Source organism: Schistocerca americana, chromosome X (genome assembly GCF_021461395.2).
Source record: "Schistocerca americana isolate TAMUIC-IGC-003095 chromosome X, iqSchAmer2.1, whole genome shotgun sequence".
NCBI classification, from domain to species: Eukaryota; Metazoa; Arthropoda; class Insecta; order Orthoptera; family Acrididae; genus Schistocerca; species Schistocerca americana.
Genome location: NC_060130.1, coordinates 517,983,439 through 518,003,305, shown reverse-complemented (window position 1 = coordinate 518,003,305; position 19,867 = coordinate 517,983,439). Strand labels below are relative to the sequence as shown.

Below are 19,867 nucleotides of genomic sequence, written 5' to 3'. Positions count from 1 at the left end.
AGCCTTCTTCACCTCTTGATTGATGGCTGACCATACAGGTAGATCATACCATGTTGGAACAGAAAAAACACAGATAATTTTGACACTCTGAAGATCTTGAAGGGTGTCTTTCAGTGAGGAGAGAAGATTTTGCCTTTCATTTCTCTCCACATTGTTTGTTCCCATCAGTAGTGCAGTAACGTCGAGGTCTGACTTGACACTTCCCACAGCACTTTGGGTGGCCTCCTTGAAGCTTGCCCCTGGTCTCACAAAACTAGTAACGTTGAAGTTGCTTTTCTCCATTATTCCAGCATACACATTCCTACCTTGGCTATCAGTGTGAATTTGAACGTTTACGGATCTTCTAGGCCTAGGTACAAACGTTCTGGGGACTTGTTTAGTAGTCTTTGTTGTTGGCTTCAATTGTGGGTTAGACCTTGAATTGGTTTGAATGCAGACTGTGGTTATGCTCACTGCCCCATCGATAGCTTCCAAAATACCATGCTTATTTGAAAGGGTTAGATCACGTTTCGGGTTTTTCTGGTTATTAACAGATTTTGTGGTGTTTTTTAAAGGCACAATATTCCACTGTTCTACCTGACTAGTATCAGGCCTGTTTCCAAGCGGCGACCAGTTGGCGTCGATATTAGGCCTATAACCTATTTCTAATTGCTCACTATTAACCAGCCTTTTACATAGTTCCTGGTCGCTCTGCGCACAGCATTCTTTAAGTGGTCTAATTTCTTCACACAGTAATTCGTTTTCTTCTTTCAATTGTTGAAGAATAGCAACAGATGAATCGTAGTCTTTCGTTGCAACATTGTCCAGGCTAGCGTCGTTGCAGCATGGAGGACAGAACCACTCAGTATTATCATCGGGCAGGCTCTGTTCGTCGACGTTGGCACATTTAAAATGGTTCCACAGATCACATTTATCACAACGGATGCCGTTTCGGCAATTTTCTTGCATTTCACACACTTAATGTTTAATAAAATTCTGCTTTTTAGCGGAGCTGAATGAACTACGTCCTTACTGACCAGCACCATCTTATAACATACATAATTAACTATTGTTTTATGACAAATATGGGTGAACTTATATGGATAATACTAATAATTGACAAACACAACAGCTATGTTCTGTAGCTGGGGAAGCATCACTTAAAAATAGAGAGAAAGAAAAGGAAAAAAAAATGATAAGTTTCCTCTTCATCTTACTGTGTTAAATGTAGCCGGAGTAAGCACAAATAGTTCACAGGTTTCAGTGAATAATGGCACTTGGGAGACAATGTTGTTGTGCTGAAGCATTAATGGCCCTGAGTTCCTAATATTTTCAGTAAAAGGCTTGGGTTTGTATAAACAGGGACTTTCCCAATAGAAAACAGGGACATTACTGTTTTATCAAAACGTTCTGAAATCGATGTTTTGTCTAAAATAGGCAAAGCTGTTAATTTAATAGATAATACACATAACTTGTGAGGTGCTTCGATTTGGTTAAGTCTACTGTGGCACAATCTGCGAAATGAAATGAAACAATCCTTTCCACTACTGCAATAACTGTAACACACGCCAGATAAACGACACGGTTTTTGCACGAATCATTATTTTAATGTGCCTTATTTATATAAATAACACTATGGAATTCACGAGGCACTGAAATTAAATGCATATTACTAGAGATAAACAGTATTATTTAAGGAAACAGAGAAATTGTCCCGCCTGTCCGTCGTATTGTCCAGTTTCTCACATACAAGATTGGAGAAACGTAGTACAACTTCCTCTGAAAAGTGAAATCTGAATATAAATTTGGAATCTGTGACGTCTCACTTTCTTCTCTTTCCTCATTCTTATTAATAGGTCAGCCGAAATTTCATCATCTTGCCTGCATCTGTCACTATTCCTGCTATATTGAAAACTTGTTCCCCAGTTAAGCTCGCAAAGCGACCAGTAATCGCCGGTTAAGTTACCGCGCGAGTTTACTCTTCGGTTAGGCGTTATTCCTGGTTCGTACAAAGCGTTTCTCGATTTATTCCGAGAATAGAGCTTTACCGGCTGCTAAACGGAAATTGTACAACCTGCCCTAAAATGAGCATTGCATGAATAAATAATTACTTTGCTATACGCTTTACGTTTTCCTTTTGTAGTGTGATTATTTCTTTTGTTTTTCCACTGTGGGTCTTAATGGCCCGTTAATGCAGTACATGATGATGATGGTACTAATTACAATATACATGTACTCAGTTTATTTTGTGATTGTTCTCTCTCTCGCTCTTGTCTAATTTGAATGTCTAATGAAACGAGTTATGAGATGTTTGAATTGTCACACAAATTAAAATGATTCTGTACTTCCCAGAACGAAGTACTGCTTCCGCAGGCCGCTTCTTAGCAATGTCACTTGTCATAACTGCAGATTTTGTAAAGTCAGCTGCGACGAAACTACGCCGTGACTGTGGGGTCTAGGTGAATACTACTCATCCTCTGATTGATACTGTTGGCTGGATGTTCGAATCTAATGGTGGGCACGAAATCGCGTATGTTAGAAATCATAGTGATTGAGAAGTTGCAGATATCACAATAACAACTTTACAGAATCTAACTGCGATTTCAGTCACAATTAGCAGTCGGAAGTAGCATTTTACATTCAACGCCGTGAGCCATTTGTTAGCCGAATTTCGTACTGTTTTCTGCTATTTGAGTGACAAGTCGCGGCTAGAAGCAGCACCCCGATACTTTTAGGGTAGCAATCATCTAACGCTACCACATCGTGACGTAAATAAACCTAAATCGACTTCATGAGTACGTATATCGATCTTTGCAGTTGTACCACAGAGGTTGCACCGATAACGTAAAAGCTATATGTAAATAGACGTGACAGCTGTTGTGTGGTATGTTCAGCCGAGTTGAATTAGTTATTAGGCTGGAATCCCAACAAGTTTGGATGTTATTGTGTGTGTATCTTGAACATAATGAATGTCTGAACGAAGGAACCACACCGAAAGAAACAAACAAACGCTTGCAGTCATTTTTTTTTCCAATCCGATTAATCGTGTGGACAGAAACGTGAAATAATTATTTATTAAGTAGTAATCCAAAGAATTTGGGATGTTATTGGGTATTTCATGAACACAACGAAAGTCAAAAAAAGCTTGTAATAATTTTTAAAAAATTCCATATAATTGTGCATGGTTGTGTCGACAGAAACATGAAATAATTTATTATTGAGCTCTAATTCCAACAATGTGGGATGCTATTGTTTGTTTCTTGAACATGACGAATATATAAATGAAGGAACCATAACCACAACGAAAGTAAAAAAAAACGAGTAGACATTTTTTAAAAATCCGATTAACTGTGCATAAATCATGTGGACAGAAACGTGAAATAGGGAGAAATTAAAGTGTTTCGTATTTTTATAAAAGCCAGTGTGCTGTACATAATTCTTCTGGGTAGAAACGCTAAACCGAGAAATTAATGTGGTTCCAAAGATAATTCCGAATGTTGGTGGAATTTTCATTTTGCTTTCATGTTGCAAATCAACTCAGATAATTTCGCTCTTCAGAAATAAATTATTGCTGATGATTATAAAGTATAATGTAAGCTGTTTATAACACGTCATTTTTCTTTATACGCTGTATACTGTTAAAAAACAATGATATTTCGTCTATAATTGTTACATTTTAATATTTAAGCAGTATGAACTACAAAAAAGTAGGTTTCCTGTTAGGTGTGAAATGATGTTGTACACTGACTTTTACAATGGATGAGCTACTTGACAAAATAACGTCAACAGCCCATAGTTTTAGCAGCACTAAGTGATATTTCATATGCGATGGTGGAATACTGTGTTTGTTTATTCTCTCAATAGACATGGAATAAATTTTGGGGGTGTTTGGCATGAAGTTATTTCCATGTTGCCTGAGAGTCATACAAAAAGTAGCTGAAAATGGCAACACCACTCACTACTTTCAGTTGATTAAAATGCTGGTAAATGTGACTTGCATGACATTGTTTATTCATAGTGTACAACTATGAAGAAAAATAATGACGTGGTATAACAGGTCAGTACATTATAATCATCAGCAGTAATTTGTTTCTGAATAGCAAAAGTTTCTGTGCTGATCTACAGCATGAAGATAAAATTCCACCAACATTCGGAATTATCTTTGGAGCCACATTAATTTCTCAGTTTAACGTTTCTGCCCAGAAGAATTATCTACAATCCATTGGCTTTTATAAAAATACGAATCACTCTAATTTCTCTCTATTTCACGTTTCTGTCCACATGATTTAGGCACAATTAATCGGATTTTTTAAAAAAATGACTAGACGCTATTTTTGACTTTCATTACTGTTATGGTTTCTTCCTTCAGACATTCATTACATCAAGAAACACCCAATAACATCCTGAATTGTTGAGATTACAGCTTAATAAGTAATTCAACTGGGATCAGCGTACCACACAACAGCTGTAATTCGCTTGTACACATCTATATACGTTCAGCTTTCACGTTATTGGTGCAATCTCTGTGGTACAACAGCGAAGATCGATACACGTACTCGTGTAGTCGATTTAGGTTATTTACGTCACGACGACCTAGCGTTACGTCACTGTGACGTAGCGCTCTTCTTAACAGTACCATATGTTGGTCAAAGTCCATACTGCGCTTATCTCTGCGATTTCCGTGACAAGCCGCAACTAAGAGTCACAAGAAGCCACTAAATAGTGCAGTTAATAGTACCATCTGTTGGGCAAAGTTCGTACTACGCTGTTTCTCTGCGATTCGCTTCAAGTCCAATTGCGAATTCTGTGACAAACTAGGAGTCGCAAATAGCAACTACAGTATAAAGCGCAATTAACGTTCTTTTCGTAGTGCTATTTGCTGACCCACGTTCGTACTTCGTTTTAAGAACCTTGTGCCTCACAAGATCGATGTACTGTGTCTGCATATTATATGACGACATGCACATTCAGCAACAGTTATGGTTGGTCATACACAGCTGTGACTCTGAATGTATTATATCAATAAGAAGTATTATTGTCTTTTTCTCCTGGAAATATCATTTAGATGCAAGTAACCTATAAAATGTGTTTCATCCTGCTTCCAATATGACAATTTTGGTTAATACTCCACATGCCCACAGGACTTTACAATGTTAAGACAGCAGAACTCAGACATCTGTAAAAGTGTAATGAAATTAAAAAAAATAGTGTTGAGTTATATGAATGCCTCACTTTTGTTCTGACACAGTTCAAGAGTCTGGAGAAAAATTTTACACCTGGTGTTCTACATGGCAACTGCACACACAAGAACTTTTTGCCATCACTACAACCACCTACATAAGTAAGCTTTTTCTGGGTTACCTTCAAGTACTGCACTTAAACTATTCCTGATTTAACTGCAAGATCTGTACTTCCCACTTTCATATCAACAGCCTCAAAATGCATGGCGGAAAATTTACGGGTATAGGATGGCTTAACATGTGTAAAATGAGATTTTCATTATTTACTCACTGTATTTAACATTTATGATTCCTTTCAAATCACATAACAACTTCAATTAAACACAGTTCAATCACTCATTCTGAACACTTATTTCATAATTATGGCACTTTTAAACTGCAAATCCTCTAAGAGCTGTCTTGAATCTTCACGATTCTCTCCCAAGATCCTTGATGTGGATAGATACGTACAGCAGAAATCAAAGTCGGAACTTCGTCTGCAAAATCACAAGGATCATTAAACAATTTTGCTGTCACTAATTACAAGCAATGTAACTGACAGAGTAGTATTACTAATATTTGCTGTAATGAAAGCCACTCAATGGGGGATGTTTCACACTTGCAAGAACAATCTCATTTAAGAGTTATTGGTAGATTTATTTGTTTTCGTCAGGTTGATCTGAAGTCTTTAATTCCTTATTTTTCTACAAATTAAGGTCATCGAAACACTTAGAAACTAACTTCTCGTCTGACTAAGCCAGTCTAAAGACGCAGTTCGGGTACCTGTGAACATACCAATACGTTAGAATTCGTTTTCTAAACACGAACTATTACGGTACATATTAATTACATTATTAATATTTTCACAATTGTTTCTTTAATACAAAAGTAAAGCCAACGGAAGAACAATTGTAAAACATACTTACTAATGACAGTTTTGTTGAGATGCAATTTTCTTTGTAAGCAAGTGTAACTTTTCAAACGGTGATAAGTCGCTGAAATCGCAGGAGTCACAGAGATTGCAGAAGTCGCAGAAATAGCAAGGATAGAGTGCGTTGGGATACAAGGGATACAAGATCTGGATTCCGTAACTGCAACAAATCACAGTTAAGAATAACAGATACTGAAAAGTAGCATTCACAGAAATCACTGCTATCAGAAAATCGCAGTTTAGCCCATCACTATTCGAATCTGACACTGACAGTATTCCTGCTTTGACTGTCTGGTAGCACCGGTAGCAAGCAACTATAGCCGGACTTGTTTCAGTAGAGTTCTGCAGGTCTTGACAGCTACTCTTAACTGAATTTAGCGTTTTTATTATTTAATAGTTTAAAAGTTTCATATGCTCTTGATTACGCTAGTGAACTTCAATAATTTGACATAAAGTATATTAATCATAATTAATGTACGTTCTACCTTCGTCCTTTTCGTTTCTAACCATAGAAGCTCTGAAAATGTATAATGTCTTTGATGTAACGTCTTTGACGTTCAAGCGTCAGTTGCTGTGTTGTGTTTTAGTTGTTAGGGTATGGGCGTGGACAAATTCGTAATTCCAAAAATGCGTTTTAAACTTATGTTTATGTTGTCCATAGTGCTTTTGCATATAGCATTGAGTGAGTGTGCCAAATTATTTTGTTTGTTTACAAAATTTTAAGTTATGGTTTTGTGTTTCTCTTTCATTAAGGAATATGCATATGAGTCACCAATCATTTCCGAATTGCAGTTTCAGCCAATTGTACAATTCCACCCGTTATTCAAGATTCATGGTTTTCTTGGGAAAATGGGAAGAGTACCATTACGGAGATCAACGGAGATTCAATGTCGAGGAAGGGGCGCTGCCTCGCAATGAAAGAAGAATACCATGTCAACTACACGTTTGTTTTCAAGGAAGATACGTTAACTTGTTATAATTGTGTGAAGCTCATTGTACGGACAGTGAACGTTCTAGAGAAAATAGAGAGTAAGTGCGCTTAGATTTGATGTGATTCTCAATACAACAGAAAAAAATCCTAATAAATCATACCCGTAAAAACTTCTCGACATTTGATTTAAGAAATCACTTAAAAGCACTTGGATGGGATATCAGTTCCAACCGTACAGATATGCGAAACACGTGATCAAATGTTTTAGATTGTATAAATTGAATTGTAATTACTGATTGTCAGTTGACTCTAGCTGATGTGTAAGACTTACGTGGTTTGGAAATACATTGTTTGTGCCCATATAATAGATATGATTTGGGCATTTATTGTTGAACTGAGTGCAGCATGAATGCTGTTCTTTACTTTGAGTAAACAGTTGTGCTTAGTTCTGATGTATCAGTTGCCTTTTCTTAACTGTGTATGACTGCAGCTTAACAGATCAGTAGTTGTGGCCTTGTGAAGTTGTCAGTCTAATTTTTTGTTCCTGGTTTAGCCATGGTTAACCCTGAGAAGTGTGTACCAGGAACAGTGTTCAGCAATGGTAAAAGTTACATAACAGTATTTAAAAACTGTCCATAAGAATGTACTCTGGGAGATTATCATCAGGTACAGCATTACTTAATTATGCAACCACTTTGCCAGTTTTTGGTTATAAAGTAGAAAGTCAGACCTGAAAAATGTTTTTTTTGTGTTATTGTTATTTCTTGTATGTTTGGTAGTTTACTGTGTTCTCTTGTGTAGCGAGAAAGTAGTACACTAAAGTAATACAACAATTATTTTGTAAGATTGGATATATACTTTTTAGTTGTGTAATATAGTCATGTGCAAATAGCTTTCTAAAAGGAAAATATTATTTATGTAGATCCGGACTTGGAGATGTTTATGTACACTTACAGCATATTAATAACAGTTGCACCATCAAATTGCTTAAATATTTTCCAATACATTTGGGGAAAAAAGGTTATGTGCGATGTAACAAGATTGCAGTACCATGCAGAGAATTCAGGTTATGATTGTATTTGTAGCAAGTGCAAAATCTTACACAATCCTGTGTTTATGCAGCACCCTGTGTCACAATTGGAGCAAATGAAGAACCAACAGTTGAGAGAGTTTGCAGAGGTTTACATTCAGATCAACAGCTGATAACACTTTTCTCAGAAAATTATGTGCCTGTTAATTGTCGGTCCAGTTTAGAAGGAGTGTGGCAGTTTGCATACCAGGTCGGTATTTATTTTTATAGTTGTCTATTTAATTGGCATTTAAGTTCTTCTCTACTATTTTTTTCATTTAATACAATGTGGCAACTTGTCTTGAGAAATTAGGAAGTCTTAGGTTATTTGAATTCAGAGAAAGAGTCAGTGAATTGTGAAAAGATTTGTTTTGGGGAGGGGCAGCCGACAAAAAAAAATGTACTAAGTCATTTTTGTTACACATATCTGAGCTTCTGCATTGATAACATTGGTGGAGTTGTGTATGGTAAGGTCAAGATGCACGTTAAATTTTAATGTTGCTAATTGTAGCTACCTTCAGTGACCTACAGAATCTTTGTTATTCTCTGTGGATTCTCAGGCTCTTGATCTGTTACACACTGCATGATTGTCAATAAAATACAGTGAAACGTGCTTGTGAAATGGTCATGCACAAAAAAAGTAGAGGTTGGTTTGTAATTTTTTAAGAATACAAACATAGATCCATATTTGAACAAACTTTGTTGTTTCCTTGCAAAAAATTTAAAAAAGTGCTGAATATTCAGCCTTTGTTCAGTTTTTCCATTTTTTAACACTAACTTCAATGCTTAATAGTACCTATAGTGTCATGCTTCAGGTTACTATAACAGTAGTGTGAACAACATCCAGTTTGAAACATCATGTAGTGTTGCAACCAAAATCTATTGTTATTATATTCCAGGGCAACGGTTTGAAGCATGTTGCTGTAAATATTTCTCACATACTTGACATTATCACATAGTGACATAGCATGTCACAAAATGGTGGTGAATCTGTTTCTGTAATATCATTAGTTTTATCAGTCAGACTGAAAAACTCCTGCAGTAGAATGATCAGCAGCCACTACATATTATTCTGACACAAAATTTTCTTGTGTGACTCTGTTTGTCATTTTTGCTTCATTTTGTGAGTACCTCAAAGTTCCTAGTCAAGATTAGGAATACTGTGGAATTAAGCATATTATTCTGTGTTGACATCTGACTAGGTTTAATGGATCAAGAGGAATAGTTCATAAAGTTATTGGTTTTGACCACTGACAATATTAACAGCTGCTGTGATGTCCTCTTTTCGTGTGTGTATTCACAGCAGGCCAGTTGTTACTTGGTGAAGACAACAAATGGGGGGGGGGGGGGGGGGTTGCTTGTGGTGACAGACTGAGGTGTAGCTTTTCCCAAGGACTAGGTTGAGTTGTAAAGTGGTGACATTTTGGCTTTGAGTTGGCAGATTGAACAAATGTGAAATTAAAATATCCTGGATGTAGTGGCAGACTGATTGGTAGCTTAGACCATTTGAAAAAGTTACTACTGATTATAGTCCCATATTGTATACAGTTTTTGTTGTGTGTTTCCTACATTACTGGTCAAAGCCGATGACTTGTATCCAATATTCCGCTTTAATAAGCCATAACAATGTAATCCTGCAGATTTTATATGTAGTATGAGCTTTCTCATTGTGCCTGAAGTTTATGATAAAACAGTATAATTTTTTGCAGTAATGGTGACTACAATGTATTAAATTTTAACTTTATTTTATGAGCACTAACAAAATCATCAGGTTCGTATTCGTCATGTTTTCAGTTCTAATTGGAATTGGAATAATCACTAATAAATGTGGAGAAAATTAGAATATCATTCCCGGCCATGAAAACTAGTGAAACCAAACTTGTTTCTTCATTAAACAAAAATTGGTTCATGGGAATGTAGACTTTCAACCTGAAAATATTTTGGTGAAATAGTCTCTAGCCTATAATGCTGTATTTAAATATGGTTACATACTGTCCATTTATAGACACCTAATGTGGGAAAGCTAAATATTATATTACCACATACAGTCTTGCTATATAGTTACAGAAGTAACAGTATTGTGAGAATTATCACACCATAAAATTGGTGACAAGAGACTGAATTAATCATAATATCCAAATTAATACTAACTGTAACAATATCTGAGCAGTTTGAAGTAAGTGGAGGCTGAAATCATCAGTTGTCATTGAAGTCATTAATATAGAAAAGGACAAGTAGCATATGCTTTGTTGGTCTGTGTTATTTTGTTTAATTAATTATCTAAAATGAAATATCAAACTGTCTTTTATAATGGTGGTCTGAGGTGAAATGTCATGATCACAGTGGAGGAGAAATGTGTTGGTAAAAGTCTAGAATAGGTGCAGTGGCGTAATTATGTGTTTTGTGCAGGAATGTTGTCAGCACTTGATGTGAACAAAAGAAAGTGTGCGGCTGTTTGTGTTATGCAGCCATTGAGAGAGCAGCAGGCAGACGACTTGTTTCGAAGTAATACATAAAGGGTGAAACATTGTTGTAAACAAGGATTATAAATGCAATTGCCCCTTGTCTAAGTGACAGTTGTTTACACTGTGATAGTATTTGGAAACCAAGGAAATCATCATAACCAATGATATATTTGAAAAAGCAGTGAAATATATATCTGCTCTGTGTTTCTACACAATCGGTCTGCATGAGCACACTGACTAAGTGGATCAGTGTTTTCTAATTAAATCATGGCAGAAGGTAGGTGGACCAATGTTTATTAATATATTGAATGTGCTGCTCTTTTACGGATAAACATCAATCGGCATACCTTCTCCCATGATTTAATTAAAAAACATTGACCCACTTACTCATTGTTTTTGTGCAGATCAATTGCGTTGTCATTTTACCATCACATTTGATACATTTTTGTCTCTCTGTAATTAATCCATGAGACATGCCCCAATGGATGACGTTGCCGTGCAGAACTAAATCATTTAAATCAGTCCACTTTATAGCACTCACAGCCATAGTCACAAAATATTTCTCTGAAAGCTCACGAATAAACAGAAAAACATCAAACAAGACATTGTTTTCAATTTTGCTGGTAGAAACACATTGCCTCACTTCTCACCTCTTCTTGGTTATCTCAGTCATACTATTGGCTATGTGAAACTTACGCGTTGCCAACATATGAGCAGAAGATTAGCACCGCTGTGACTGTCGGTGGCCCTGATGTAGACTTTAGCCAGTGTGTTCACGTGCATTGTTCTGAGATTGGTCCGTAGTAGTATTGGAAAGTTTGCTTAAAAAAGAATGGCTGTTATCAACCTGAAGGTTAATTTATTCAAGGTTTCTTGCTTATGGCCACTAACGTTAATGGATACTCACTAAACATTTACTTAATGGTAATGAGTAAGTAAATAACAATACATGTTGTTTTCTTCAGCCTGCAGACTGGTTGATGCAGCTCTCCATATTAACCTCTTGATTATTGTTATTGATAATTATGTACTCAAAAGAATAATGTCGTTATTGTATTTCTTTGTCTTCCACCAAGCAGTGGCTGTTTCAGTTATGTGTGTTTTGGGTCCATCTGCTATTTGGTCTGACATTTCTTCTTCCTCCTGGGTGCTAATGGAACTTTCTTTTTGACAATATTGCATTGTATACTCTTTACATAGCTCCACAAATCATTTCTGTAACCCACAGTCTTTCGTGCAGCTGTGATGCTGCTGTAAGTGACCATTTCTTACTCATTGATGAATATAACTGCTCTACAAAACTTCATTTCATAGCCTGAAATCTGTCCTGTCTTCCTCTTTCTGTAGTTACACATTGCTGCTATGTCTGAAGTTTGTTGAGGCCACTGTTTGTAAAATGTCATCATTAGATCGTGCCCAGTTTATTTTGACCCCCCCCCCCCCCCCCACTTTTTTTTTGCCATGCTTCATAGGATAAAATTTGATCAAATTGATAGGGCTGCTCTAAAGGATGTTTTGTGATTATAATATTATTTTGAATAAAGGTTTTCACAATGAGCAAAGACAATTGACCAAAGTGTGGTTACATTGTAACAGGCTCTTCCGCTGGGTGTTGATATTGGCAATTTGTTTTCATGTGTTGTAGCCAATTGGTTTATAGTATCCAGTTGCCATTGATAATTGCAGAATGATTTCTGCCAGCAGAATTTCTGCTTTGATTTGTTTTCTATGAGACCAGAAGAAAACTATAACTGCTGACAGACTGACCAGTACATATAGCCGGGGGTCTAGGATATGTCGGGAGTTGGGAAAGCCAACAAATCTCATCATGAAAATACAATTGCCACAATGGATTCATGTGTAGCATAGCCCAAGATATACGTCCATCGTTGCAGTAACCTGCTTATTTATGATTTTATTGAAAATTCCAAGAATGTGGTTAAATTCGAACCTAACAGAATAAAATAAAAACTAACTTTATTTATGAGCCATAGGAAATTATGACGAGCATTCTGATAGGCTAGTGATGACTGACTCGCGATTCATAACGTTTAATTCCTGTCATTCATAGGGTCAACAGTTACTAACTACAACACACAATGGAAAACCTGCAGTGTACCATAAGTGCACTTTTACCACACAATTTCCTTCTTTTTTTACCTATACATATTTTGCTGAAGTTTCGGTGTCATCAGTGATTTAATTTTATTTTCTTAATAACACATACTGATGTCTGCGTAGCTGTCTGTCATCTGTAACTAATGAGGATGTTCCTGTATTATGTTACTTATGTATAACATCAGTATGTCAATGGTGAAACTTCACCCGAATGTGTATGGGTCAAAAAGAACAAACTTGTATTCGCTCAGTTGCGATTTGCTGAATTGCTTTTTTGAAACATTAATTTGAAAGCAAACATGAACAAAAAGATCATTATACTATTATTAGATAGTAATCATAGGATTAATATATATCATATTGATGTGGATTCTTAAACTTTTTCATCGGCAAACACTTTTGTTCAGGCACTTTTCTTTGTGAACTCACTCATCATTCCAAAGGTAATTAATGCTGACAGTGTATACAGGCAATATATAATAGTTTCTCCATGTACTTCTCCACTCCAATGTTACACAAACAACCACCTTTGCCGAATCCCTGTTCAAGTAAATTCTTACGCACAAACAGTATTTGACTAAAACTGCTTGAACTGGATAAATATACCATTAAAGAACTATGATGAAATATTAGATTAAAACAGTGAAAGATAAGTTCATGTTTAATAGGATGGATGCGACTTCTTCTCTCACAGTTGTTTGAAGAGTGGGTTAATTTCCAACACTACTGCTTTCTTGACATTCCTGATGGTGTGAAGATTGTAGCAATATTTGATTTATTGGCCACTATTGTTCAGACACAATATATGTCTCAAAAATTCTGCTACATATTGGCGTTAATGATATGGGCCTGTAATTTATTGGATTACTCTTATTGCCTTTCTTGAATATTTGGGGGGACCTGTGCAATTTTCCAGTCTTTGTGTATGGATCTTTTGTCGAACCAGCAGTTGTACATGATTGTTAAATATGGAGCTATTACATCAGCATACTCTAAAAGGAACCTAATTACTATACAGTCTGGACTCGAAGACTTGCTGTTATTAAATGATTGAAGTTGCTTCACTACTCCAAGGATATCTTGAGTCAAATTATGGAATATTTGCTTCATCATCTTTGGTGAAGGAATTTGGGAAGGTTGTGTTAAGTAACTCCACTGTCATCGTTAGTATTTCCATTGCTGTCACTCATAGAAGGCATTGATTGTCTCTTATCGCTAGCATACTTTACATATAACCAGAGTATCTTTGGATTTTCCGCCAGGTTTCAAGACAAACTTTCTTTGTGAAAGCTATTATAAGCTTCTCTAATTGAAGTCCATTGTAAATTTTGAGCTTCTGTAAAAGTTTGTCAGTCTTGGGGATTTTGCATTTGTTTAAATTTGGCGTGGTTTTTTCCTCCATCGCTGTTCTGGCCCATTTTGTGTATCAAGGGGGATCAACTCGCATCATTTGTTAATTTATTTGGTATAAATCTCTCAATTGCTGTCAATACACTATTTTGAATTCAAGCAACATCTGGTCTACATTTACGAAGTCTGTTCAAAAAGAATTGGAACATTGTGCACAAAATTTTTCTATGCTTACCTTTTACTTACTGTATGTTGTCTCCTTCGAAATACTCTCCTCCACAATTGACACACCGCTCTCAGTGCCATTCCCACTTCCAGAAGCAGTCTTGGTATGCCTCTTGTTGGGTTGCATGAAGCATCATCTGCTAATTTTCTTTTAGCTCATCTATTGTTGCAAATATCCATTCTTTCAACAGTATTTTCAACTTTGGAAATAACAAAAAAGTCTGCTGGGGCCAGGTCTGGAGAGTATGGAGGATGAGGCAGCACAATGATTTCGTTTTTTGGGTGATAGCCATGCACCAACTATGCATTCCAAGATGCTGTATTAGGATTTCATGACGTTATCCTACTGAAATGTTACACTCTTCTGCATTCTCTCGGACATTCATTTGTTGACTGGCAACCACAGTTTCGTTGACATTCCTGACATGAGCATCATCGGTCGTTGTCCAAGGGCCCCCTGAATGAGGGTCATTTGTAACTTTCGTACAGCCATTTTTAAGCCATGTGAACCATTTATAACACCAAGTATGGCTTAATCACTCATCACTGCAGGCTTCCTGCATTATTTAGTGTGTCTCTGTAAAGGTTTTCTTGAGTTCCATGCAAAATTTAATCGAGACCCATTGCTCCTCTAACTATGCCGTCTCGAAATTTGCAAACTGTGTGACACAAGATTCCACTCAATAAAGCACTGAACAATAACTAACTGACATACAACAATGAAACTTCTGGCAGTTTCACATTAAACACAGGTGTGTTTAGCGATGCTAACCACATTTCGCTCCAGCACACCATTGGGGCAAAATTAAGAACATTCTGGAAGTTTTTAAATGAACCTCCTACATTGTTAATTTGGAAGGAGTGGACATGGTCTCTCAGGAAGGCCTCAAACTAATTTTTATCTACTTGTTTGAGTAGGTATACTTCTCATTTATTTTTGGAGGATTTGGGAGTTACGGGATTCAGTCCTACTACAGCCACCCTGTGTTCACAAATCCCTGTATCTGTTTTGATGTTCATTATTAGTTCAGGATTATTTGTTGCTAAGAAGTCAAGTGTGTTTTCACAACCATTTACTTTTAGAGTGGACTCATGAACTAACTGCTCGAAATAATTTTCAGAGCGTTCATTTAGCACGATTAGAGTTGATGTTTTATGCATACCTCCGGATTTAAACATGTATTTTCACCAACATATAAGGGATAAATTGAAGTCACTACCAGCTACAATTGTATGAGGCGGGTATGTGTTTGAAATTAGACTCTAGTTTTCTTTGAACTTTTCAGCAATTGTGACATCTGAGTTAGGAGATAGGTAAAAGGATCCAGTTATATTTTATTTTGGTTCCCAAGAATGGCCTTTGCCCACACTAACTCAGAGGAACTGTCTACTTGAATTTTGCTACAAGATAAACTACTACTACTAACAGCAACAAACATTCCACCTCGAACTGTATTTAGCCTATTCTTTCTGAATACCGTTATGTCCTTCGCAAAAATTTCCACTTAACGTATCTCTGTCTTTAGCCTGATTTCGGTGCCTATAACAATTTGAGCATCAGTGCTTTATATTAGTGCTTTGAGCTCTGGTGCTTTCCCAACACAGCTACAATAATTTACAACTGTTATTCCAATGGTTCCTGGATGCATGTTCTTGCTGTGTTCAACCAAACCCTTTGAGGCTTAATCCTTCTGTTGTTCCCCAAAGCCCTCTAACCTAAAAAACCACCCAGTCCACGCCACACAGCCCCTGCTACGCATGTAGCCTCCTGCATGTAAGGGACTCGTGACATATTAAGTGAACCTGAAACCCCACCACCTTATGGCACAAGTTGAGGAATCTGCAGCCTACATGGACACACAACTGTCTGAGCCTCAGTTTCAGACCCTCCACTTGGTTCTGTACCTGAGATCCACAATTGGTCCTGTCAAGTATATTGCAAATGGTGAGCTCTGATTTCATCTTGCAAGCAACACTGGCAGTCTTTACTACTTACAGTAGCGGCTTGAAACCAGAGAGAATCTCTTCCGGTCCAAAGTGACTCACATCATTGATACCGACGTTAGCCACCACCTGCAGTTGACTGCACCCTGTGCTCTTCATGGCATCTGGAAGGACCTATTCCACATCTGTTATGCACATGGAGTGCACATAGGCCTTCTTCCCCTCTTTGGCAGATATGTCCCTAAGGGTCTTCATAACACACCTACCAATAATCCCTCCCTCTGTGATTGCCCGTATCTTGCAGGCTGAGAGATTTTCTGTGAAACAGGGTAAGCGATTGCATCTGGCTGAGGAACAGTGTCAGCCACAGACAGTACCCGGAATCTGTTTGTCAGACTAACTGGGGAGACCTTAAGTTTGGCACCCTGGGTAGGCTTTCGTCACCTGCCATGGCCCTAGATGGCCTCCCACACGACCAATGTTGAGGGATTAACCTTAAAGCAAGCTGTAACTGGACTGGACACCTGTGCTAACTGATTGGCAGACTCGTGAGTAATGATGATTGTCCATTGGATCCCCACAGCCAGCCCACAGCAGTGATGCCCATCAATTGCAGCCTCAAGCTGTGTAACCAAAACCATCACAGCTTAGAGCTGAGAGTGAAGTGATACCAACTTTGCTCACATCTGCACACAGCAATCACAGTCCCTGTCGATACTAACAAAGAAAGCCACTTGATTACCTGGGAACCTTTTCCATACGCTCATACCTTCATTAAGTCTGCAGTGGGGCACCACGTTAATGTTTCCTGAAAATATAAGAATACGGAATCTGCCTGTTGCTTTTAATTTGTGTTTCATAGGATATCTCGCGAGAAAAGGGCAAGCTGCGTTTTGTACAAGCAATGCTTTCTAAGTCTGTTCTGGTTGTGGCCAGAAGCTTTTCCATCTCAAGGAAATTTATTATATTTGAATTGAGAGTATTTTCGAGAATTCTGCAGGAAAACGATGTTAGGGGTACTGGTCTTTAATTTTGTTGGTGTGCTCTTTTACCTTTCTTTTATGCAAGAGTCAACAGCACTTTTTTGTAGTCGCTTGGGCTTTCTGCTGGGGGGAGAGATATGCAATAAGTAAGGGGCCAGTGCTGTAGAGTACTTTCTGTAAAACTGAAAATTGGGATTCAATCCGGACCTGGCGACTTCCTTGTTTTCAACTCTTTCAGTTGCTTCTGTACATCAGGGATGCCTATTACAATGGGCTCCATACGGGGACTCTGTATGTTTGTTTGATGTACAATCCTCCAGCATGAATGATTTCTCAAACAAAAAATTTAAGACTTCAGCTTTCTTTTTGCTGCCTTAGTTTGAAGATGCAACACAGTGTGTTTCACTGTTTCCTTCACCTCTGCGTAAAGTATTTATCTTTGAGTTTTTCAAAAGTTTGGTAGTTTCATCATTAAACTATTTTAACCTGGAATAGAGATAGAGTTTTATCCGCCAACTTCATATTTCCCAGTTTTCCAGCATTACATCTAAATATTTAATCATCATGACTGGGTCAGGCACCACATTACTAATGCTGTATTTGAGCAGTACAGGATTTTTTAGTCATCTGTATTAACTTACGTTTTTCTACAGTTAAAGCTGGCTGCCATTCACAACATCAAATTGAAATTTTGTCTAAGTCATCCTGTACCTTTCTGCAGTCATTCAGTATTTTCTTCCCATATACTACAATTTTATCAGCAAACAATCCCAGACTGGTGCCAAGCCAGTCTGCCATATCATTTATGTATATACAGAACAAGAGCTGTCCTATCACACTTCCTGGGATCTGTCTGTATGACACCTCTGTCACTGATGAACACCAGCATTCAAGGGCAACATACTTGATTCTATTACTTAAACAGCCTTTGACTCACCCACATGTCAGGGAACCTGTTCTGAATGCTCAGACCTTTGTTAACAGTCTGTAATGCTTTCCAGAAATCTTGAAGTATAGAATCTGCCTGCTCCCCTTCAGCCTTGGTTTGCGGGATATAATGTGAGAAAAGGCAAGCTGAATTTCGCATGAGCAATGCTTTCTAAAATCATGCTGATTCATGGACAAGGTTTTCATCTCGTGGAAATGTATTATATTCGAACTGAGAATATGTTCAAGAAGTCTGCAGCAAACCAATGTTAAGGACATGGTCATATGATTTTATGGATCCATTCTTTTACCCTACTTTTATATGGGAGGTATCTGTGTGTGTGTGTGTGTGTGTGTGTGTGTGTGTGTGTGTGTGTGTGTGTGTGTGTCCCCCAGTCATGATAGTTTCACGATGAATGTAAACTAAGTTAGGGCTTAGTGCTGAAGAGTACTGGGTGTAAAATGGAACTGGTATTCCATTGGGACCTGGTGACTTGTTTGTTTTCAATTCTTTCAGTTGCTTCTCAACACCAGCAGTGCCTATTTCTGTGCCCCCTTCTGTGCGACGGACAGGTGAAGGTATGTCTAGACAATCCTCCTGCATGATTTCTTAAACACAAAATCTAAAAACTTGAGCATTACTTTTGCTGTCTTCTATTGCAACACCAGACTTGTCAATGAGTTACTATATAGAAGCCTTTGACCCACTTCGTGATTTTACGTAGATTCAGAATTTTCTCAGTATCTCAACAGAATATTTTGCTAAGGTATGATGGTGGAAGTTGAATGCTTCATGCACCAGTATTTGTATATACACATGAATTTCTACAAATTTATTCCTGTCAACATTTCTACCTTCTTTTTTGAACTAAGAGTGCAAGTCTGCTTTTACATCATTTTCTGACTTCTGTTATTAAACCACGGTGAGTCTTTTCTGTCCTTAATCCACTTAGTCAGGATGTACCTCTCCAGAGTGCAATTTACAGTCAGTTTAAATTTTGTCGATTCATGGCCTAACTAGGATGACAACAACTGTTTATCTGATCTTTCCGGCATTAATACTCTTCTATAGATTAGATTAGTACTTGTTCCATAGATCATGAATACGACACTTCGTAATGATGTGGAACGTGTCAGGTTAATAAGAGGTGTCTATACAAGATATTACATTACACAAAGTATTACATGACTCTTTTTTGTGGGCGTTGGGGAAATTACCCACTTACTATATCCAAAAATTCATCTAATGAGTAGGAGGAGTTGCCAGTAAGAAATTCTTTTAATTTCCTTTTAAATGCTATATGGCTATCTGTCAGACCTCTTCTGAGCCAAAGTTAGATTTAACCTTGACTAGTGAAGATCATCCTTCCTCCTAGTATTGTAGCCATGTACACTGCTATTACTTTTGAATTCGTTCGGATTGTTAATAACAAATTTTGTAAGTGAATATATATATTGTGAGGCTACAGTGAAGATCTCTACCTCTTTAAATAAGTGTCTGCAGGATGATCTTGGATGAGCTCCAGCAATTATCCTGATTACACACTTTTGTGCAATGAATACTCTTTTACTCAGTGATGAGTTACCCCATATTATGATGCCATACGAAAGCAGAGCATGAAAATAGGCGTGGTAAGCTAATTTACTGAGATGTACATCGCCAAAATTTGCAATCACCCTAATAGCATAAGTAGCTGAACTCAAACGTTTCAGCAGATCCTAAGTG

General features: G+C 37.4%; 1 protein-coding gene across 1 annotated transcript in view; it reads left to right on the top strand.

Moving 5' to 3' along the window:
- The first annotated feature begins 6,674 nt into the window (after nt 1–6,674).
- Nucleotides 6,675–19,867, top strand: part of LOC124554785 — a 121,815-nt gene continuing 108,622 nt past the window's right edge. The window contains exons 1-3 of the mRNA XM_047128433.1: nt 6,675–6,811; nt 6,922–7,158; nt 8,183–8,340. Of these exons, the coding sequence (XP_046984389.1) occupies nt 6,727–6,811; nt 6,922–7,158; nt 8,183–8,340 (480 nt within the window). The 5' untranslated portion in view covers nt 6,675–6,726. The remainder of the gene's footprint in view (nt 6,812–6,921; nt 7,159–8,182; nt 8,341–19,867) is intronic.